The sequence below is a fragment of the Varanus komodoensis genome, unplaced genomic scaffold, assembly GCF_004798865.1.
Source record: "Varanus komodoensis strain SLA01 unplaced genomic scaffold, ASM479886v1 scaffold48, whole genome shotgun sequence".
Classification (NCBI taxonomy): Eukaryota; Metazoa; Chordata; class Lepidosauria; order Squamata; family Varanidae; genus Varanus; species Varanus komodoensis.
Window position 1 is genome coordinate 4,404,028 of NW_025336059.1, and position 23,202 is coordinate 4,427,229.

General features: G+C 53.7%; 1 protein-coding gene across 1 annotated transcript in view; it reads left to right on the top strand.

Annotated features, from left to right (window-relative positions):
* LOC123030951 (ATPase family AAA domain-containing protein 3) overlaps positions 1-23,202 on the top strand; it is a 29,849-nt gene that overhangs the window by 717 nt on the left and 5,930 nt on the right. The window contains exons 2-16 of the mRNA XM_044445309.1: positions 3-69; positions 2,482-2,558; positions 3,321-3,422; positions 4,301-4,360; positions 4,864-4,933; positions 5,460-5,625; positions 7,140-7,209; positions 12,065-12,220; positions 12,322-12,378; positions 13,322-13,447; positions 15,060-15,184; positions 17,387-17,438; positions 18,432-18,502; positions 20,774-20,941; positions 21,591-21,699. Of these exons, the coding sequence (XP_044301244.1) occupies positions 3-69; positions 2,482-2,558; positions 3,321-3,422; positions 4,301-4,360; positions 4,864-4,933; positions 5,460-5,625; positions 7,140-7,209; positions 12,065-12,220; positions 12,322-12,378; positions 13,322-13,447; positions 15,060-15,184; positions 17,387-17,438; positions 18,432-18,502; positions 20,774-20,941; positions 21,591-21,699 (1,476 nt within the window). The remainder of the gene's footprint in view (positions 1-2; positions 70-2,481; positions 2,559-3,320; positions 3,423-4,300; positions 4,361-4,863; positions 4,934-5,459; positions 5,626-7,139; positions 7,210-12,064; positions 12,221-12,321; positions 12,379-13,321; positions 13,448-15,059; positions 15,185-17,386; positions 17,439-18,431; positions 18,503-20,773; positions 20,942-21,590; positions 21,700-23,202) is intronic.

The window sequence follows — 23,202 nt, forward strand, 5'->3', positions numbered from 1 at the left end:
AGTGGAGCAACTTCGACCCCACCGGGCTGGAGCGCGCCGCCAAGGCCGCCCGCGAGCTGGACGCCTCCCGTGAGCGCGGCCGGGGCGGGCGGGAGAGGCCGGCGGGGGTCGCCCGGTCCCCTCGTTGAAGGGGGAGCCGGAGAGCGGCGCGGGTCTTCCCGGATCCTGGCCGCCTCTGCCGGGAAACCCTCAGCGGGAGGAGGCGGGGCGGGAAGAACCGGCTGGAGTTAAAGGGATCCTCGCAGCCCTTTCCGTCAGGGGGCAGGCGAGGGAGAGATCGTGGGCTGGGGGAGATGGGGAAGCCTCAGCTCGGTCCGGGGAACTGCTTCTGTGGAATACCTGGGAGGAGGTGGTCGGGTGGAGAGACTAGGAGACGGGCCGGCTCTTAGAGCATCTCTGAGGCTCCTTCTTAAAGATTTCAGGCAGCAAAGGATGTTTCTGGGATTGGGGTGCCCTGCATGGGTTAAAGAACCCCTAACCCTGAACCTCTTTCTGCAAATGACAGGCAAGAGATAAAGAATAGTCCAGGCAGGTGACTAGGAAAGGGTCTGGAGATGGCTCAGCCTTCTGAACCTCCTTTTTAAAAAATGTCAGCAGGAAAGGTAATAGGTGAAGGAGCTCTGACTGAGATGGGGTCTGTACCCTGGCAAGATTACTTGCTCTGCCGCTCTACGCAGATCTACTCACCGGTGTTTCGGTAGAACACTGCTAGGCAAGTCTGTATGGCAGCTTTCTCCAGCCAGATGTGCTGCGGATGTTCTGGGCTTCCGCTCCCTCCAGCATGGTCAGTGGTCAGCCTTGCTGAGAGCTGTCATCTAAAATATCGGGAATTTACCAAGTTAGAGAAGGCTGTATGTAGGATCGCAGCTTTCGCTCCTCCAATTCTCTCCCTTAACCCCTTCTTTGAAATGCTAGCAGGAAGTTCAGATCAGACCCTGGCCAGGGGTGAGGACATCGATTAAAACCTTGGCAGTGCATAGGGGCCCTGGTTTGCCTGTGGCAGGTTCAATTCCATATATTTCCCATTTAAGGAAGTGGGGAGGAAAGGATCACAGGAAGGGAAAGTATTTTTTCCCAACTTCTTTCTTATGTTTCTAAATCCATTTGCACAACACGTGTCACTCTGCACCAGCTTTTTCTCCAACTGTGTCATACCACAAGCCCCATCATTCCCAGCCAACAGGGTCAATGGGGGCTCTAGTCCAGCATGCCAGGTTGGCAAAGGCTTCTCCAGATAGTTTGTGACTCCCCTTATATTTGCTCCTGAGAAATGGGGCACCCTTTGTTAGTAAGTGAAGCTCGGAGACTGGTTTGGCTCCCCCCATTCTCAAGGTGGGGATGATAGGAGCTGCAGTGACCATGAGGACTAGATGGCCTCTTGAAACCCTGCCTGAAAATGCCAGGCAGGGCTCACTCCTCCAGAAACCATGAAAAGCAAAGGTCAGGATACAGTATGGCTCAAAATGCACCCGAGTGCCAGACAGGAGACCGGCTTTAGGACCTGCTGGGAAACTGAAGTCCAGCTGGGAAAAGAGTCAATGATTCCCTCGTGGAAGAGGGTTGAGAGCCTGCTTGCTGCCTTTTGGCCGTGATTGCATCAGAGGTGCCTTTTGACCCTGCAGCCTGCCTGTGACTCATGTTTTCAGTGCGTAGGCTTGGTGATTCTGAGTCCTGTCCTTTGCACTGCCAAGGCAGAGCTTGGTATGGCCAGATGGGTCACAGCTCCTAAGCAGCAGATACATGCTTTGCCTAGGGAAGGTCCCAGGTTTGGGTTTTGGGGTGGGCCAGCCCTGTCTGGTAATTGGCCTTGAAGTCGTCTGGCCTGAGGACAAGCAAGTAAAATTAACGGATGCAACAGCCGCCCATTCAGGTGGTTTCAGTGTTTTGCTTAGCTGTATGCTGCTCGACAAAACTCTGAACTGCACATGAGAAAGAGAGGCAGTGGCTGTGTTAAAATGTCAGACTAAGCCGGGGTGGGCAGCCCAGGGCCCTCCAGATTTCTGGACAACCGTCCCCATAAGCTTCAGCCAAGGATCAGAGAATATTAGGATGTAGTCCCAAACATCTGCAGGGCACCAGCTTTCCTACTCACACATTCAACAAAAGTTAAGCACGACTTGAAATTAACCTAGTTCCTCAAACTGGGCAAACTGTAGGTTATTGTCACTGTGGCTATTTTTAAACAAGCTTCAAACCATGGTTTACCAACCTGGCTTGTTTAAACTACAGATCCGTGTCTGAGTCTACGGTTTATCAGAAATGAAAACTTAGAACTTCTCTTTAGGAACTTTCTAAAAGAAGTTTCTTTAGAGCTTAGACACAGAAAGACGAGAAGAAAGATTAGGTGCCATCCGATCACAACCAGTGTGACTGTGAGTTCGGCATGACTTTTTTCGCTTGACTCGAGTGCAGGAGAGCATTCAGTGGTGGAATTGATGTTTCACAACAAGAAAAAACAAAGGGATGCTCTTCTTTTTCCAGGACATGCTAAAGAGGCCCTTAATCTGGCGCAGTTGCAGGAACAGACACTGCAGCTGGAACAGCAGAGCAAACTGAAGGTGAGCAAAGCATCGGGGTCAAAATTTCACACCTCGATATTCGAGCATCTCAGCTTCTTTGCAGGGCTGATCGGTCCTGCAGTCACTCTTCACATGCAGAGGTTTCCAAGCAAGGTCTCTAGCTTGGCTTTCAACAGTCCTCACCTGCCTTAGGAAAATCCCAGTATTTTTAGACTTTTGAACGCTGTTTGCTAGTGATGGAGCAACACTGAGCTGGATGAACCAGAGAGGATGCACTTTTCCAAGTGCACTCTGGCAGAAGAGTTCTTGTAAGGCAGTGCTATTGCAGCAGTTTTGGTCTCTGACAATCTTTTTTTAAATTTGTCGCAGCCCCAATTCTTTTGGTACTGTTTCTTGGGATTATAAGCCACCTTGAATATGTTCTAGGAAGGCGGGATGATAGAAACAGTATTACAGTCCTTCGTGTTTGTACAGGACTTTCCACATGCACGACCCAATGTTATCCTTCCAGCAATGGTATTATTTCCCCTACCACCACATTGCAAGTGGGGAAACAGGCTCAGAGTGGCGTTCCTAAGGCCACCTACCATGTTTACAGCAGAAGTGAGGTTCAAACCAGAGAGTCCCTCTTGGCCACTGTAATTTTCCCATTTTCTACTCATATATATGCTGGTTTCTGGGGATTCTAGAGGTTCCATGAGATTCTGCAAAGGAGAGGAAACACAGGGATGGGCATTTCTTCCTGAAGGACAATTGACCCAATCGTACTAATTTTTTGCTATCTCTTTCTTCCTGTCCTAGGAATATGAGGCTGCCATAGAACAACTGAAAAACGAACAAGTCCGGATACAAGCGGAAGAGAGGAGAAAAACGTTAACTGAAGAGACGAGGCAGCAGCAAGCGGTAAAGAGTTCCTCTGTCGTTAACCATGCTTGACTTACTAAGAATAAAGAGGCCTTGTAAATAAGACACCCTCCCGGCCCACCCAGATTTCTCACCCACAAAAAAAGCTTTACTAATGTACAGGGATGGGGGTGCAGGAGGACAGAAAGCTGCATTTCTCTGCTGTGCGTAGAACAGAGATGGAATACAGCAGTCCTCCTGCGCCAGCCTGCCTGCTCACCTTGTGGAATTCATGCTCACCTGTGGCTCCCGTAAGAGTTCTCAACTGCAGGGCCGAATTAAAATCTGACACTCGAGAGAGCAGGCCTTTTGCAATCCGTTGGACTTAACTCCTGCGTAAATACACGTAGGAATGTGCAGCCAGATAACGCATGTTTTCCATCCTTCCTCCAGTCAGTCCATCGGTAGCGTTTTGGTTCGGGGCTTCAGAAAAGCCTGTTGTTCATTATTTGTGCTGAACATCTTCCATCAAATAGCTCATGATGGGAAGAAAGACCTCTGTGCCTGATACTCCAGGGAGATGCAACCAATCCAAGTAGCCAGATCGGACCTGTTGGGGCAGTGGCTTGGCTCAGATCTCACCTCCATCCCGTTCGGCCTCTTAGAGTTCAGTCAGGCTGTTCTGGAGCTCACATCTCAACACTCAGCTTATAGTGTGTGTTCTGTGCCATCAAAGCATCTCCAATTTATGGCAACCCCTTGAGTGAAAGCCCTCGAAATTGTACCGTCGGTGACAGCGCCGTTCAGCTCTTCCAAGTTCGAGGCCGTGGCTTCCTTTATGGAATCGATCCATCAATGGAACGCTCGTTTATTCAGGTGTCCGTGTCGTTCTTTTGGAATTCAGCCCTTGCTTTTTCCCTGTGTGTTTTCCCTTGAAGAGAGCGCAGTACCAGGACAAGCTGGCCAGGCAGCGCTATGAAGACCAACTGCGGCAGCAGGTGAGTCCTTTTCCGTCTCCTGGAAATGGGCATGTGACGGTCAGACTCCTGAGCATTGCAAGAAGGTTGCGTGGAGGTTAGTGCAGCTATTTTGCCCCTTCAGCGTGCATGGCAGGGGGCATCCGGCCTCTTTCAGCCCAGGGACCACATTCCATTCTGCAGAAATCCTCGGATTTTGCACTTCAGTGGAAGGCAGGGCCAAAACAGCAAGCTTATTTTAGCTTCAGGCTTGGGGGAGGCATTTGGCTCTTCTGCACCTTTAAAGAACTTCACAAAAGCCGAGGAAACACCAGACAAAATCGGTGGCTGCAGGAAAAAGGGAGATGTAGCTGTGTGAGAATACCAGAGGTTTGGAGGGACTTCAGGTTGGCCAGAGGCAGTCCTTGGCTTGAGTTGCCATGACTTGCTCTGTGCTTTGTACTTCTGACGCCCAAGGTGCCATGCAAAGCCAGGACTAGATAATCCCAAATTGGACAAGCATGTGTGTGTTTTCTTCTTTCCAGCAACTCCTTAATGAAGAGAACTTGAGGAAGCAAGAGGAATCCGTGCAGAAGCAGGAGGCCATGAGGCGTGGTAATGTCCCGTTTGAGGGTTTCCTTTCTTTCTTGCCTAATCGAACACACAGCTTGCTTCTTGCACTCCTGGAGATGCACAGAAGCCGCTCTGCTTGTCCTGGCAGGCAGTGTTTCCTCGATGCAGGGGAACAGCGCATCCCACTTCCCCAACAGGAAGCATGGATTCCTTTTAGCCCTTTGAGAAAAACTCTCCCTTCTCTCAGTGGCGCTAGGAACTAGATGGATCCAGCGCAAAGATCCATGCACTCAAAGGATTCCACGGTGCCACCATGCTTGAGGTTCATCTTCCCTCCATTGGCGCGTTCAGAAAACCACTTTTCTTTCCCATTGAGGTCGGGGACCTGCCTTCCCCCACTGGCCATCCACCCGATAATTTTGCACTGCATCTCCTATCATCCCTGGCATTGGCCTACTGGCTGAGCCTGATGAGAGCTGAAGTTCCATACAGCTGAAGGCCACCGGCTTCTTTCCTCCCTCCCAGATCCCCTTTAACCGGCCAGTAAAGCTTTTGCCTGTCTTCACAGCTACGGTGGAACGAGAGATGGAACTCCGGCACAAGAACGAGATGCTGCGCATTGAGGCCGAGGCCCGAGCCCGGGCCAAGGCAGAGAGGGAGAACGCTGACCTCATCCGGGAACAAATACGGTTAAAGGCCGCCGAGCACCGCCAGACGGTGCTGGATTCTCTCAAGTACGCCTGCCACAAGCTTGCTCCTGACGGGTGCATCAAAGATGCTTCTTCAGAGTCACATAATTCCCTCTTGGGGTGCCTGCTGCAACCCCCACATTTGGGCGAGTTTGTTGTCTCCCCCTGTGCTGTTTCCAGCTCTCCTTTTTCTAGCAAGGTGCCCCATTCCAGCTTTTTGAAAATAGCTGTTACAAAATGGCAGCAAACAATTGTAACCATGGCCAGATCTGTTCTATGTTTTCCTAACTTGCAATTCCTATTGGCAGTTAGAGAAACTTTGACTGCATTAGGCAGGCATTAGAGTTCTTGCTGATCGTTCCCCTTGAGGAAATCTTCCCCTTGATGGCCACCAAGTTGATACTTCTGTGCCGTGCCCCATTTCATCCTCATCATCACGTCCAGCCCCATCGGGGTCTACCTGAAGTCCTGATCTTGGGGGCACCCGCATCCCTCCAGAGGTTGACCTCAAACTCCCATCGTGATGCTCAGTCTGATGGGAATCGGTGTCCAGCCACCATCGAGATGCTAACGGCTTCTACACGTGGTGTGCCGGCTTGGAGCCTGTGTCCCTCCTTTTCGTGTCCGTTGAACCAGTTTTGCGAGCAACGCTTTGGAGCAACTTGGAGCAGTTCCCTCGGGAATTTTACCTCCTGAACCATTTGCCGTCTGCATGCTTCACTCATTCTGGGGATCTGCAGATCTGGAGAGATGTGGGGAGAGAGCGTTTAAGAGATGCCACTCTCTGCTGCCCAGTGCTGGGCCTCCCGGGACTTTGGGGCTCACCTTGGGCTGCAGGCTTTGCCATCTGCGAGTCTGCTGAAACCTGTCCCTGTGGAGAAGACGCTTCTCTTTGGCCTGTCACCCTCAGCAGCCCCTTGAGCAGGCGGTGTGGACGCACAAGATGGAGACGCCACCAGATCTCGCGGGATTCGTAGCTAGAGATCTTTGCAATGCCAGGTTCCTCTGAACTGTTGCCAGTGTCCAGCACAGGCCTTTAGTGCAACCGTAAAAGCAGTGGAGCTGTGCAGGCTGGGAGATGCTTGCAGGGGCTTGCCTGCCAGCTGCTCTGAAATTTACGCTTCACCCTTGAGATGAGAATATTTGCTCTCTTCATTTCCTGACAGGCAGATTCTCATTCCTCTTGAGCCTCTCTAAACTACTTAGCTTGCTTGTTTATCCTTTGGTTTCCTGCTTGGGACAAGGACTGTGCCAGTGTCCAAGCGACTGCGCACCTCAAAGCCCCCCCGAAAGCAGTTTTTTCTCCACCCCTTCCCCTCCCCTTGGTCTTTTGCATGTTTTGAGATTGTCAAAATGGGTAGCCTTACTGAAGGCACGTCGGCTAGTCCAGTACTCTCCTCTCTACGACGCAGGATAAAACTATTTTAAAAGTAGTAATGGCTGCTGTTACAGTATGTGAATTCTAATTCTAAAGCAGTTCAGCTTGCAGCCTGATTTAGAAGAGCAACGCCTCCTCAAAGGTGGATTTTCCTAATGGGTTTGCTTGTTGTCTTCCCCAGGACAGCCGGGACACTGCTTGGAGAAGGATTTCGTGCCTTTGTTACAGACTGGGACAAAGTGACGGCCACGGTAAAACCCAGGGGAGACACAGCTGGAGGTGGCCTGTTTGGCGCCCTAATTTCCTCGGTTTTTAAGTTTTTTAAGCAGAGAATGTTTAACCTTTGCAGCCAGAGGCTAAACAGGCAAAACAACTAACAAACAGAGTCCCTTGTCGCTATGGGTATATTTCTGTTTGGGTCTTGGTGTTCTGACAGCACGGGCCTGGGATTTGCGTGAGCTGGGTTCTAGTCCCCACTCCGCCAAGGAGCCCACTGGGTGACTTTGGGCCTGCCACAGTCTCTCAGCCCAGCTTATCTCACAGGGTTGTTGTGGAGGTAAAATGGAGAGCAGCAGCAGGAGAATGATGTAAATCTCTCTGCGTAAATCTCAAGAAGAAGAAAGGAGGGCTATACATCTAATAAGATAGCCTAAAAAAACCCCCACTGAGAAAATGCCTCGACACAAAGCACCTCTTCCAAAGTCAGGGACAAAATCAGTGCAGTGCAGAGCACTGAAGAAGAGTCCCGTTGTGTCAGAGCAAAGCTCTGTTCTGCCCAGCCTCCTCATTCCTGTTGTGGCCTGTTTGGTACCTCTGGGAAGCCCCACAAGCAAGCCAGGAGCCCCCTTGCACCTCCTGCTGGTGGCATGTGAGCGCCCCCCCCCACCCCGCCACTGGAAAACTCCCATAGGGACCTCCTCCGACATGGATCTGGCCCTCTGGTGGAAGGCAGTTCAGCAGCACTTCCCGTGCCGATTTATCTGTAAGGAGTGTGCGTTGCACCGGTGCAGGGGGAGAAAGCTGGAAAGGGCCGGCGTTTGGTTTTGTGAGTGGCGCCTTGCCAGGCAACTTCATGTCCTGCAAGATGGTCCTGGGAGAGCAGCCGCTGCTGAGCCCGGAGGCCAGCCGAGCGTCCCCGGCCACCCTGAGCGCAGGTTTAACCTCTCTCGCGCATCCCTTGGTGGCTCTCACAAGCAGTAATTCTGTCCTGCGTTCGCTAGGGGGCACCTCTGCCATTGAGCACCGAGATCCTCTCAAGCTTGCTGCCTCCTCCCTTCGGCTTCGTGGAGCCGAAACGACCCCGTTTGGGCTCACAGTGGCCCTGGGTCGTGGGCTGTTGCGGCACGAGAGCCAGAGAACTTGGGCTGCCTGTGCTTCTCTCTTCCACCGCTGGAAACATAACCCGTGCGGAACTCTCTTCAAGCATGGACTGGAACGGGTGGGCGTCTCTTGCAGATGCCGTCTTTCCAAGAGCTGCTCGTGCTTCTCTTCGGCAGCCAGCTTCTGAGCCATTTTGCTGCAGAACATGACAGGCAAGGGAAAGAGGGGCTCAGCTTAGTTGCCAAGCAACTACTGAGGGTTTTTCGCAAGTGCTTCTTAGCCCAGTGGAAGTGGCCACTTTCCAGGTGCAAAGAAGAGCTGTTGCCGTAAATGAAGGCCGAAGTGGTGCTCTCCAGAAAACCTGGATGAGTGCCTTCACAGTTCCTAGGAATCTGCTGTGCATCTCTCGGCTCCGCTTGTGCTACCGCCTCCCTGGGGCAAAGGACTCCTTCTCCTGACTTCTGTAACCTCATAAAGTCCAGCGCTGCATTTCATAAGAGCAGCTTTTTTCGCAGCTAACCATTTTTGAGCTGGTTTTCCCTGGACCTAAACAGAAGAGCGACGCAAAGAAACGTTTTAAGGTATCATCTGGTAATATAGAGAACTGGGTAGCAAATCATTAGGCTAAGGAGCGTCCATAAGAAGCAATGCACCCAACGCTTCACGTTTAGCCCCAAAATAAAAATCGACCGCAGAAGTAATTGCCGAGGGTCCTGCCGCGCAGTTTCCTCAGGACTATGGGAGAAAGCCGTGATGCACAGACCTGGAAGAGAAACGCACCTGGCAGGAGGAGGAGACTCGCCAAGAACCTGATTTTATCCATCCATTTGCATCGTTCATGTCACGCATCCTGTTTCTTGCCCAGCCAAAATGGCACTACTTCTGAGCGGGATTTATCAGCAGACTCAGCTTTGCAGAATGAACAACCAAAAAAATCTGGAGGAAAAGGTTATGGTGGGGAGAGGAACCCCTGTATTGTCCACGCAGGGCTGAGCCATGACTCGGGGAGGCGGATCGATCCTTGAGAAGAAAACCAGGAAGGAGAGAAGAGGGGACTGCAGAGGCTGATATCCTGGGTATCTTGTTGCAAGGTCCTTCTGGCCCATGTACGAAGGGGGGGCTAACACCCCCCAGCCTTCTCTGGAACAGTTAATGGGGCCGTTACCTGTTAGAGATATTGTGTGTTTAAAGGTACTTTGCCACTGGAATCCCCACCTGAGCTGCAAGAACAATATTCCTGAGCTGTGCTGAGCCTGGCATCGGGACTTTTGCATCCCAAATCAGCCCCTCCATCGCTCAGAGGGAAGCACCTCCTTTCCATCCCCTTGCGGCCACTGGCTCTCCACAGTCCGCTCTTTTGCACAGCCGGTCTTAGAACGTGGGCATCCTTCCTTGCCCCCCTGTAGCTCACAGAGTCCATCAAGGGCTGTTCCACATGGCACAGCCATCCAGCACGTGAGCTCCGCTCTTAAACCTGGGGGCTGCTAAGTGGAAAACGTGAGCGACGGGACCCCCTTGCGGAGCCCAAGATCGGCTGCAAGCCTCGGCTTGGGACACAGGCTCACCGTGGCTGGCTAAGTTGGTCACCCCGTCCTCATCTTGGTCGCTGGCTCAGGAGGGCAAAAACCAGGGGGTGCCTTGAGTCTCTGACAAAGTCAGCAGCCATGCAGTCTTAAACAGAGGTCTTAAACTCGGCTCTACCCACACAGAGGCTGCGCATCGATTTTCCAAAGCCCCCTGCAAGTGTTTTCCCTCCCCCAGTAGCTTCCATGGCCCAGATCTTCTCAGCGCCAGCAGCTGCATCCAATTGCTGTTCTCTCCCCGGACTCCACAGGAGCACATCCACCCACAGGAAGCCTTTGAGGACACGGCGACAGTAATTGGCAGGCCCGGCCGCCCTCCCCCAGCCGCCCTCTTGCTCACTGCCTAGAAAGTAGCTAAGTGCATGGAGAACATGAGAAGGAAAACCAGAGGGCGAAAGCCGACCATCTCTGGGATCTGGGATCTGGAATCCGGCCCTGGTCTGCTCAGCGTGGGGCTTTGATGCTTTAGGAGTGCCTGTCTCTCTTCTGTAGCAGCTGTGGAAGACACTTCTGGGAAGCAGGTCGGTCGATAACATGTGAAACTGACACGGATTGGTTTCATTCATAAGCCCGTTCTGTCCAGCTTCTGCCTCGTCGTGTAGTTCTTGTGCACAAAGAGCGAGCGTGTTCAGTTCCCTCTGTGGCTCTCTGTGCTTTGCCTTCGCTGCTTCTGTTGCCCTGGCAGGACCAATTCTGGAACTCTCTGGCTCTGTTCTTCCAAAAACAAAACCCCTAGAAATAGGAGCTCTGCTGGCATGCAGTGAGGTTCAGAAGGCCTGAAGCAGCAGCCGTTCCTTGCTAAATCGTCGCTTGCTATTCAGACGTTGGTCTTGGACCTGCCACAGAAGCTTTTCCTGCTTTTGCCAGGGGCAAACCGCACTCCGGATAGAAACAGAAGTAACCCACTCTGCCTGTCATGACCAGCAGTAGTTTGGCTCTCCCTCTTTTCTCAGCGTTTTGTTTGCCTGGCTTGCAACCGGTTTGTCTAGCAAGGGCCTCTCGGTGGAGGTGTTTATGCTGTCACAGCTTGGCCACGGTAGCTCTGGGAAGCATTAAGCCCCGACTCCACAGCAAAGCTTACTCGTTGTGCCCCTTTGTCAGTTCCCTGATCGCTACCCCAATCTTTGTGGGGTGGAAACTAAGATTCATTTAGAGCACAGTGGCAAAAGGGGGTAGTCCCTGATGGGGCTGGAAAGGGCAGGAGGAGAATCCCGTATCCCACATAGCATCTTCCCCCTTCTCTTACCTCCATCGCTGCCCAAGTCATTCCGCATAACAGCAGTGCTGTGACCATCCAGTTGGTTGGGACCTCATGGCTCCAGCTGCTAATTTGTTGGTGTTTCTGTTCCCCTTTTTTCAAAAAGAGAAAGAAAGCTCTTAACCGACATCGGAATGGGCTATTAATCAACTTCATGTACATGTGTGTACTGCATTTTTTTCTCCCTCCAGCTTGAGCAAAGAGGCAGAGGAATTTTGTAGTAAAGAAGCCGGGCTGGTTTTTTCATCCTCCCAAAGGACAGGATCCCAGTGGGAAACAGAAAAAGAGTTCCTGCTCCGAAACCCAAGTTTGAAGGGCATTTGCAAGCCCATAGTTGGGGTTTGCCGTGTTCTGCAGCTATGGAAAAATGCTTTTTTCCCAAAGAACTCTAAATGAGACATGAGTGACCTGGTGAGAGATTGGATAGCAACGTAAATCCTGGCCATGGGCCATGCTGGGCGGGGCTCATGGGACTTGTAGTTCAGAACAACTAAAGGAATACCCAGAAGTCTAGAACTGAGTGGATGAGGTGAAACTGTAAAGACAGGCCATGTTTCATCCTGCAACATTTGGACACTGCCACGATAGTTTAGGTTCTAAACCAGGTTTGTCTCAAACCATGGATTGATGTGTTATTTGAAGGAGACCGTAGAGACTGAAATTTGGGGTTAAAAATCATCACCGTTCTTGTTTGTCTCGTCTTGCGAGCTTTAAATATTTCTGTTAGTGATAGTTAACTGGACTGTCTTGGTTTACAGCTTTAGGTGAGCTAGAAATTCTTGGGTGGGGGGAAGAAGCACATCTCGACTCTAGTTTTGCGGCGCTCTGTGCAGATTCCAAAATAAAATCCTTTGATGAACCTCATGTGAACAAATCGGAGTGCTTTTGTTTCTCAAATTCGCCTGGCACAAGCCCAACCTGCGCCTTCTTTCCCTCTTTCGGCAGGTGGCAGGACTGACTCTCCTGGCTGTGGGCATTTACAGCGCCAAGAACGCCACCGCAGTCGCCGGACGGTACATCGAGGCTCGGCTAGGCAAGCCTTCCTTGGTGAGGGAAACCTCCCGCATCACGGTGCTGGAAGCCCTCAAGCACCCCATAAAGGTAGGCCGGCGGCGGCCCTCACGACCCCGCAGCGAGAGACTTCCCCAAGCCTTATCGTTGCCTCCGGCCGGCGCCGTGTGACAGTTCTGTCGCCTTCCCAGGTTGGCAAGCGGCTCGCCAGCAAGGCCCAGGATGCTCTTGAAGGTGTCGTTCTCAGCGTAAGTCAACAGGCGTTTGCATTTGTCTGGCGCTTGAGTCACTCAGAACGTGCTTCCTCTGCTTGCTTGCTTGCTTTGTATCCTGCTTAAGCTGTGCACACACCCTGTTAGGAACACACGCTGGCTCCAGCAGATGCTTTTCCACTAAGCACAGGCCATGCCCCAGTCTGGAGTGACCCTGGAGGGCCAGCTTCTGAGCATTTCTGCCTCCGTACCAGCCGATCATGCCTTCCGGTCCTGAGATTGACCGTCTCTTTGTCTGTGCTGCATTGCTAAGGTGTTGGTGGCCGCACACTCAATCCCCAACAACTTTTCAGAACCCCGGAACTATTTTCCAGGGGGCCCTTGTCTTGGCAAGCTGGTGGCACTAGCCATCGGCTCCACAGCGCGACTCCCACCCCCACACCGGCGGGTCGACACAGCTAGGCAAGCCATACTGTGGGTCCTCGTTGGCTCACGCGCCATTGTATCTGCTGGCCGTGCTCACAAACCATGCTTTACTAGCAACTGACCCGTGGTTTGTTGCCAGGCTGGCAACTTGGGTTATTTGTACTTAGCAAACCATAGTTTGTCAGTTCATGCCCGCCCCCCCGCAACTATCCACAATTAATTCATGCTCTGGCTTGTTACATTGTGTGAACCTGGGCTTTGAGTCCCTCTGGTGTGCTGGCTGATCTTGCAAATCTTTAGCCTGTCACTTAGGAGCTGAGGATACTTTACACCAGGTTAGAACCAGGATGGGCCACTTCCGATATACTAAGATTACATACTTTACTATATTCTGCCTTTTTCCTGCAAGGGATCCAAGGCGGCTTTCATAATCCTCCATTTTATCTTTACAACAACCCTGCGAGGTAGGTCAGGCTGCAATGCCCATCTGTGTCCTGCAGATCAGTGGGGCTCCACCCTCTCTCTGTTGTTCTGCCACTCTTTCTTCCCGCAGCCCAAGCTGGAGGCGCGTGTGAGAGATATTGCCATCGCGACACGGAACACGAGGAACAACCGCAGCCTGTACAGAAACATCCTCATGTACGGCCCCCCTGGGACCGGCAAGACCCTCTTTGCCAAGGTGAGTCAAGTCTCAGCAGAGGTGCCGCCAAGGAGAATTCAGCCGCAGCTTTGCTGCTTGTTGGGCTGCATCTGTACCTTGTGTTGTTTACAAATAAACCCCCCAAATCGGTGCCAAAAGAGCAATCCAAATGCCACAGCCACAAAGAAGTTTCCTTACTGCATGTCTTGTGTCGCACCTTAGCCGGAGCTGGCAGTTGGGTTGATGGGGCCGTGTATCCCCTCAGAGTTTCAGTCTGAACTTTTGCGGGACTCTCCATGGCACTGAACTAATTTAGGAATGGGGCTCGGCTCCTTCAAAGCTCCGACTGGAACTTGGAGTGGATAAACCTCGCCATGGGCCCCAGCAGCAAGCTCTGGGGCGCGCTTATTTCCCCCCGAGCTGCCCCCGTGACTCCTGGCTCCACGCACGCCAGGCCCGGTGCTTGCTTTTCCTCCTCTTGGCACGTGCGTGTGTCTAAATTTAACACAGCAACACACTTCAGCCGAGACGCTTGCACCGGCCCGCCGATCTTTTCAGCGGCTCTTTCACGCACGTTTTCCAGCTCACTGATTATGCCTTCTGAAGCGGGCTGGCCAGAACAGTACAGAGTGTCCATGGCTCCCTGCAGCGACAGACACAGGAACTTGACGTGATCGCAGAGGCGGCAGAGACGCACGCGGGCCGGTGCCAGCAGGCCAGATGCGTGAAATGCCTCCCAGGGCTCTGACAGCGGCCCCCGTCTCACCCAGGGAGGGAATTCCCACTTGCTCCCGGGGGGGGGGGGGCAGCCTCGCGGCTTTGCTTGCGGAAGGCCCCAGATTCGAGCCCTGGCACCTGCTTTGAGGAAGAATCAGGGAGCTGCTGAAAGGAGCTGCTGCTCTCTGCCTGGGGAACTTTCCCAGTGTTGCTGGACCAGCTCCGATCAACCCCAGCCATCCTGGGGACTATGGGAGCTGTAGTCCAAACTACCTGGGAGGTGACACCTTCCCCACTCTGGAGATGAAGGCATCCTCATCTGCATCGTCCATCATCATTTCTACTGCATTTATACCCTACTTTCTCCAGAGAGTCCTAGATAGCATACACAATCCTTCCCCTCTCTATTTTATCCTCACAACAACAACAACCCTGTGAGGTGGGCGAGGCTGAGAGTCCATGCCTAGCCTCCCATCGTCCACCTAGCTTCCTGGCCCGCCAGCGCTCCACACCAGCTCTCCTCTGGAAGCTCCGTTAGAAGGACACACAATCTAGGGCAAAATTCCCCGCACACCATCACGGGAGGGATTGTGATACTGTGAAAACACTCCGGCATCGTACAACCAGGTTTCTGGGTACAGCTCTGGCATAAGGAGCAGGTGACGGGAGACTCTTAGCACAAGGTCCCTGTCGAAGCAGGCGGCCGAAAGTCCAGGTGACGTGGCCAGATCTGAGCCAGCTCCCTGAACTCCCTCTTAACCAGCCAGGTGGGCATTCTCACCTGGGTGCCCACCTGGGACACGCCAGGGACCAGATGCTCATCTCGCTCACAGCATTTTGGGCCCAGGCTTCCTCTGGGGAGCCCGAGAAGGGAAAAAAACCAGGGAGCCGATGGAGAACCTCGTTTGCTATTTTCTTCTCCTCTCCGCCCTAGAAACTAGCCATGCATTCTGGCATGGATTACGCCATCATGACTGGAGGTGATGTTGCCCCCATGGGGCGGGAAGGAGTCACAGCTATGCACAAGCTCTTTGACTGGGCGAACACAAGCCGGAGAGGGTAAGCCGTCTTGTCTTTTGGCTTCTTGGATCAGATGCTTCCTGTGATGAGGCAGAGCGTCATTGTCCCCCTTTCTGTGCTGCCTTCCCCCCTCTGCCTGTCCCCCTTTCCGTGTTTCCCTGGCACCCTCTGCCCTTGCCAAACCTTTCTAAGAATACACCCAAGACCTGCAAGAACTGACAAGACGGAACAATCTCCCCCTCGAGGCTTGCTTGGTGCCCCTGCTGCTATCCTTTTGGGGCCAGGATGAGATCGCGGTCTATGCCAAGACATTTTAACCGCGTGAAATAGCACAGAGGGGACAGGTAACCATTTTGAGAAGCCGCGCTGTATGAACCTGCCCTTCTCCCTTTACCTTGTCAAACGTCAGCTTGATATTTTAATGGCATCGTGTGACGTTTTGCTGTTATTTATATTGTGTTGTGCTTTATAAATTGCTCTGTACCACCCCCAGAGCTTTGGCTGCGGCACAGAATGGAAATAAAATTAACCCCCTAATAAATAAAGATGACTAATGCTTTGCAGTGTGATGCTGGAAAGTTCGGACGCACTGCAGCTGGGGCAGGTGTAGTGTTTGCAACGGAAAGGCCCCTTTGGCCGTAAACAAAGGCCGGAGCAGCTCCCGAAGCATCCTTCCAGGTGTGCTTGGCTCCAGTTCCCATCCTCCCTGCAACAGCCTTCGCGTGCACAAAGATCCAGAGTCGGAAAGTACGCTGGGTGGGCGCTAGAGGGGCAGAGGTGGAGTGCCTGCCCACTAGCCCCGATCCTGGCCTCCTGGCCCAGCTCCAGCTTTGCATATAACCTTCTGCCTCACCTGACTGGATCCTCTTGGCCCATCCTAAGTTACGTTACTAAAACTATGGAAAGCATGGCATACAAGGATTCTCTTGCGCTGGCTCTGAAGTCTTTCATTTCAAGAAGTTTGGTCGGCGACTCTCGGAGCTCCTGTAGGCAGAGAAGATGCTGAAATGCTCAGATCTGTCCCTGCCTGTGAATCTAGCCAGTCCCTCTCCCTAAACGGACAAACATTTACTCCCGTTTTAGCCTTCAGAATTCTGTTTTTGCTTCTGGGAAGGGCTGCAACCCCAGCGGAGCTCCTTGCGGACATCTCCATCCTCAGCATCTTGAACTGGGGGCTCGGTGGGCCACACCGAGAAGCCTCATGCAGCCGTTTCATTTCCTCCAGCCTGGACGGTGACTCAGTCTTGAGTAAATGCAGTACCATGTTCCCAGCAGCCTTTTTCCTACAGCATAAAAGAAGGCAGTATCGCCCACATGGCTTTCCTGGGCTTTCCATCTCTTTGTCAGTGCCATGCCAGGCTGCCCATTAAAATCCAATGAGAGTCTTGAGGCTTAGTGTGTTTGCCTGGGATCAGATTTGCTGGTGGGGGGTGGGGGGGGGGGGCGCAGGCATAGCATCCAAGGCAGCGAAGCGATAATGTATGTGCACCTTGATTGATTCCGACAAGACGTTCGGTCCCCACGTCCACTTCGGTACACCTCTGCATCCATCACCCCCGATGTTTCTATTTTCCGCATTTTTTAAAATACATATAAAGAAAAAGGAGAGGGGGAGGGGAAAAACCCATGCAATGAAGTATTTAAAACCTGGGCCCAAGAAACTTCCTTTGGCAGAGTCGGTGGCCTGCCTTTTTGCAAGCAGAGAGCGAGAAAGAAAGAGCGAAACGAAGAGCAGGAACAGCGCGAGCTGTTTAAAAATGGATCGGCAGCCTCGCTCAATTATTTACTCGCTCCGGGTCCTCTGGGAGTATGGGCCGTGCCAGCGGAAACACGGGCCCAGAAACCTGACGGCCGTCTGCCGTCGCTTTGCAATCAACATCTGAGCTCCGCTGGGCTGGGGGTCCCCTCCAAGTGAAAAACGAGAAAAGCTCCGAGCTGCGATTCAAGGCTGCTCTCCCCGAGGAACTTTAGGTTGGATCCAGGCTTGGCCTTGCTGTGAGCCCACCTCCAGAAATAAATAACCCGGGAGCAGGTCATGAGTAAGCCACGTCCTGCTGGTTTTGATGGGTGTCTTGGTTGGTTTCAAGAGATCTACCATACTGGGGCACTGAGCTGGCGTCTCTCCCTCTGAATATCCACCGTGGAAGGCGGTTTGACCGAGGCCTCCTCTCCCTTGCCATGGCTCCCCCTTCGTGCAGGCCTCCCCCAAGCTCACGCGTCACTTTTCTTTCTCCTCTCCAGCCTCTTGCTCTTCGTGGACGAGTCCGATGCGTTCCTGCGGAAGAGAGCCACGGTACGTGCTTCCCGGTGCAGCGGGCACAGTGGGGCAGGCCGCTCTCCTTCAGCCGGACTAGTTGACCCGGCACGTGAAATCAGGCGCCTGAGCAAGTTCCCTTCCCGCACTGTCATTAAGTGACTTCGAGCAGGCCTGCTCCGTCCGGCTCGGCCGATGGGTCACGCTAGGAAATGGAGAGGAAGACGGTGGCCGGGGCCGCCTCTTGGAAGAGGAGGAGGAGGGTGCGGAATGGCTTCCACGAGAGGTCGCTGAGGCCCCGTCGGTGTGGGTGTTCAAGGACAGGCTGGATGTGCACGTGGCGGGCATGTCGTGAGCGGAGCCGGCTGGAGCCGGGGGCCAGACTAGATGGCCCGGGAGGCCCCTTCAGACTCGCGCTGTTTCTGTGTCAAAGTTGTGTCCAGCCTGGGACAGCACACATCCCTCGGGTCCATTGGCTGGGATTTGGAACAAGCCTGGGATGGTTGTGTACCTGGGACCCTTCGGGAGACTTCTCTTTGGGGGCCGGTTGGCCCCTGTTCGGAGTAGACAGGACCTCAACCCGATCCTGCACAGGATGGGGCCCACACCTGCCCCTTTTCAGGTCCATGAATTGGTCCAGTCCCCATTTAAAGCCATCAGGGGCCCCCTTGGCCTCCCCCGGAGGTGAATACTCTGCCCTGGGAAGGCAATTCTTCCCTGGACCAGCCAGCTCCAGCTCTAGCTCTGGGGTGCTAATAGCAGCAGAAAAGGTGTCTCCTACACTACGGTGAATACGTCGCCGTCAGGACTAATAGCCGTGCATAACTTCTCCAGAGTCTCCTTGCAGCCCGATGGACGGACGGGACCCGTGCGCTTCCCTTTAGCTCGACAGCTCCAGGCATCTCTGCACATGCATGCATGGTTTTGTGGCCTCTCCGGATGACACTGTGCTTTTCCTCCAACCCTTTGCATAAAGGGTGCTCACGCATGTTTGCTACATTCCCCTTTCCCCCCCTTTTTGCTCCCCTGCAGGAGAAAATCAGTGAGGACCTACGAGCAACGCTGAATGCTTTCTTGCACCGGACGGGACAGCACAGCAACAAGTAAGGGCAGGGGTCTTCCAGCTGGGCAGGTGGCGTGGGCAGCCTCTCCCCCTGCCATGCAGCGATGGGTGGGGTAGGCGGCGCTGCCCCCAAGCCAGCAGGTCAGTTTCCCCTGCAAATCGTCCTGTGCTGTTTGGGGGCAGCCAGGCAGGTGGGTTTAGAAGAGGAAGGGGCCAACGGCCACCTGGGACAGGGGAGCCAACGGAAGGGTGAGCAATTCCCCGCGGTGTCAGAACCGTCAGTTTTGGAAGGTGTCTTGCAGGACTTGCTGGTACAGATCTAGCTTAATATGTGACATATTCTTGAAGATGTTCTCTTCTGCAGTGGACATGGGAAACAAACCAAAGACGTCCCATGCAACGAATACATCTCGATCAACATGTGACAGTTTGCTTAAAGGAGATTAATATCCTTCATGCAAATTGAGCCAATTATGATTTCATAGGATATTGGTTGGGACATCCTATCAATCCTCCAAACAGTTCTGCCTCTATTTTATATAGGTTTTTTTCTATTTCTGCTTTTATACTAGGCCCTTTAGTTTGTTATCTAACGGATGCTTGTGTGTTTTGCTTAAATCTCCGCACTGTGGTTTGGGCACAGCTCCAGAGAAAGAAGAGCTGTCCCTTTTTCTTGTCTGGGCTTTCCTCTCGGCACCGCCTCGCCTTCCCTCTCAGGGTCCTGGCAGCCACATCACTGCTTCCCTGCGTCCGTGGGAGACCCAGAGAGGGAGCATTTGATACGTTGCCAGTTGTAAATGAAAGCGGCAACCTCACATCTCCTCTCTCCCGCCGGCCCCAGCAGGGCTCGGCTCGTGACAGATGGTGAGAGAGCTGCCGTTCCGACAGCTCCCGTTAAAAAGGCCATTTCAGATCATAATGCGCCATTAAGCCAGGAGCCTCGTCAGCAACGGCATGAAAATCAGACTGCTGAGAATGGGCTAGAGAGAGGGGAGGACGCGGTCACAACCGTTCCGAGAGCATCGCTGCTTCTTTGTGCCGTGGAGGGAGCCATCCCGCTCCCATCTTGGTCCCATCTCCTCCTCGCCTTCCTTTTCTAATTTGAGGAGTTTTTAGGGTGAGCCCTGCCTTGGTGTCTGGACAAATCCAGCCCTCCTGGAGGCTCATCCCTCCAACCGTTGTTGAGTCACAGGTTCTCTGGCTTCAATGTAATTCCCCCCACAGTCTAGTTAGTGGCAGCAAGAGGGCTAAGGCCCAACTGGTAAATGAAAAGCCTTTTCGGAATTGAATCTAGCCCTCTGGCTAAATTCTCTGCCCGAGCCGGAAGGAAACAGAAGAGCATTCTGAGATGGGTAATCTGCCCAGGCAGTTGTCTAAATATTATTGCTGAAAAGCTGGGCTATTTGAATATTGGGGAGCGGAATCTTTGCATTCCATTCACCGGCTTGGCCCCTTTTGCTCATCCACACTTCCCTTTCTTCTTAAAAACCACTGTGCAAATTCACCTTCCAGTACACATCCCCCAATGAGTCCCACTTCATCCCATTTTAGGAGCCGAGAATCTCAGTTCTGATCCGAGCATTGGCTGGATAGCTGCCGATTGGATCACTTGGCGTCCAAACATGTCCAGTTGATCCACCCAAATTTCCTGTACTTCCCAAGTCAAGGTTCTCTTTCTTTGTGTGTTTGTTGAAGAGATGCTTCGGGTAATAAGATGTAGGGAAAGGACAAGAACTGGAGTTGGCTGGTCCTTTTAAGGGCTCCCCTTTTGTTCAGCCCAGCAGTGGTGTTGTGTCCCGGATGGTGCCTTTTACGGTCTTGTGACAAGTTGCGTTTCAGTGGCACAACAATCCCCGAGCCTGCTTGTGTGCAGCTCCTTCTGGTGTGCAGGCAGGGAGGAGGAGGAGAAATTTGCTTTCACCTAAAGGCTTGCTTTCCAAAGAAACAGCAAAGAGCCTGAGTTTACTGACAACAGCGAATTCTTCTAGGTGGTTTAAAACAGATCTCTCCCCCCAGGAGAACAGGCATCAAAGTGGCAAGCAGGCAGAAATGGGGGCCCATGGGGCAGGAGACCCCGGCTTCAGGCACTCGCTGCTGAGAGCTCAGCTAGCACTGGCTGTCCAAGGAGGAAACCTTGGGTGGCGCCAGTGAAAACGTCATGCCAAGGCTGCGTGGAAGGCGAGCCCCGCCGCATGAGCAGAACGCTGGCCGAGACAGACCTGGAGCCCAATCCAGCTGCTCTTCACATCTGTAAAGCAAAGCCAGGATGCCAGGGGGATGCACCTCTCACAGGGCTCGGCTTTTTTCCCAGGTTCATGCTCGTCCTGGCCAGCAACCAGCCCGAGCAGTTCGACTGGGCCATCAACGACCGGATAGACGAGATGGTCCACTTCCAGCTGCCTGGGCTGGAAGAGAGGGAAAGGCTGGTCCGGATGTATTTTGACAAGCACGTCCTGAAGCCGGCGACCGAGGGCAAGCGGTCAGTAACCGTTTGGTGGCTCCTTTCACGTTGCTTCGTTGTAGGATCTCCGGGGGATCGTACGAAGGTCCACCCAGCCCAGCTTGCCAACACGGACTGGCAGCAGCTCTTGGGGCACCCAGGCAGGGGCCCAGGGACTGAACCTGGGTCTGTTCTGTGCCCCCTCCTCTTCAGCATGTCCTCCTCCTGATTGCAAAGGCGTTTGCTGAGGGGCAACAGGATTGTAGGCTTAGTGGGCCGAGCACACAAGGGAAAAGCCGAAAGGGCAGCCCTCTTGCTTCACCCCAAAAGCCCAACCCCACAAGGCTGGCGTTGGGACCTCCTGCTTGGAGGACATGGCTTGCTGGACCCCTGAGCAGAAGCGCTTCTCTGAGTGAGCGGTGCTGCAACATTTTATTACAGATTCCACGCAGAGGTCGATGTTTTCCCAAATTTGCAGCCTCCTCACCCTGTCCGATTTTCAGGCTGAACTGCTGTCCCGGGACTTCTAGCTCCACAGCCTTGGCACCGCAACTCCCAGCACCCCGAACATCAGCCGTGGTGGCTGGGGATGATGGGAGCTGAAGTGCCACACCTTCAGAGGGTTGGGAAAGGTTGATGTAACCACCAGGCCACACGGGCCTTGACCTGTGCCCTTCCTCACGCGCAGGCGCCTGAAGCTTGCTCAGTTCGACTACGGGAAGAAGTGCTCCGAGATTGCCAAGCTGACGGAAGGCATGTCTGGCCGAGAGATTTCGCAACTCGCGGTGGCCTGGCAGGTAAGACCCGCCTCCCGCTTGGAGCTCAGCGGCCATCTCCCCGTCTCGCTTACGCCCCGGAAAAGCTCCTTGACCCCAGCTGGGTCTGGGGAGGGGCGGCTGTGGCAAAATCAACTCCTGTGCCAGTCCGAAGAAGGCGACGCCAGTTTCAGAGAAAGGACCACAACCCAAGTGTCCTTCCCACAACTCGGCACAGTCGGATCGAGGAGGAGGACACAACTTCCACAGTGGGGGTGGGCAGGGCCAGGAGCAAGGCGAGGGAGCAACGGCACGCGGGCGGAGGAGGAATACCCGCAAAAGGGAGCCCGAAGCACTCGCTCCCAAGGGTGGAGCCTGCGGGGAGTGTTTCGACCTCGTGGCGCTGGGTGTGGGGGCCGATGGGCCAGTTCCAGAGCTGGGCATCCAGCAAGCAACTGGGGGCCGAGGGGAAGGAGCACAGCAGTCTGGGAAACCCAGGCTTGGTCCCTGGTGCAGAGGCAGGCCTCTGAATCCTGGACGGACGGACGGACGGACCGACCATGATTTGCTTACCTTAGGGGTTCTGATACTTGTTGCTCTCCAGAGGTTTTGGACTTCAGCTCCCATTGTCCCCACCTAGCATGGCCAGGGGTCAGGGATGATGGGCCAGCATGGGGCTGGAACTTCCCCCCTCTAGGCCTTGCATGGAGAGCTTTGTGTACAGCAGGCGGCTTCATGGAGAAGGCTGTCCGCCCAGTCGCCAGCCGCTGCCCTTCCACCAAAGGAGGACCCCCCAAGCGTCTCCTCGGATCTCGCAGGGCAAAGTCGCCTTGACATAGAATTGTTGGGTCGAAGATTGGGTTGTTCCTGGTTAACAACCCAAGCTTTGTTCACATGGCTGGGTCTGGGCAGAACCCCACATTTCAGTCACAGGCCTCCGCTCATCCCCTACACAACCCTAAGTGTAGGTTCTTGTGCTGTCTGAACCCAGTCACCGTCTCTGGCGAACTTTCTCCCAGCCTTTCCATCTCCACAGGGCCTTCTTAGCAGGGGTTCTTTCCTAGGCTGGTGTGCAGTTCCCTGGTCCAAAGAGAGAGTTTGATCTCTCTCGGATCTGTTGTTCAGGCACCTCGGTTCACGCTTCCTGCTTCTGACAACTTGCTCACGCTGAGCCCAGCGTCCCTTCCGGAGCTGCAGCGGGAATCTGCTGAGTTTCAGACTGAGATCAGTTCCCCGGGACGAGGCAGGAGCTGCCCCCGGGACCCGAAGGGCCAGAGCCAAACGCAGAGGGGGAATTGAGCAGCACGTGCGGCCGTGGGAGCCCAGGACAAGCCACGCTCAGGACATCCAGAGCAAGGGCCAAGTCCAGCCTGCCCTGACTCCCCTTTTCCCTTGAGCGCCACTTATTGCTGGCGGCCCCTCACATGTAGGGTCATCCCCCCACCTCTCAAGGCAGAAATGTCTCGGAAACCTCAATTGCCGACCGCAGCACCATTAAGCACCAGCATCTTTGGCTCTGTGATCCCCCTCTTCTGAGCCACACCC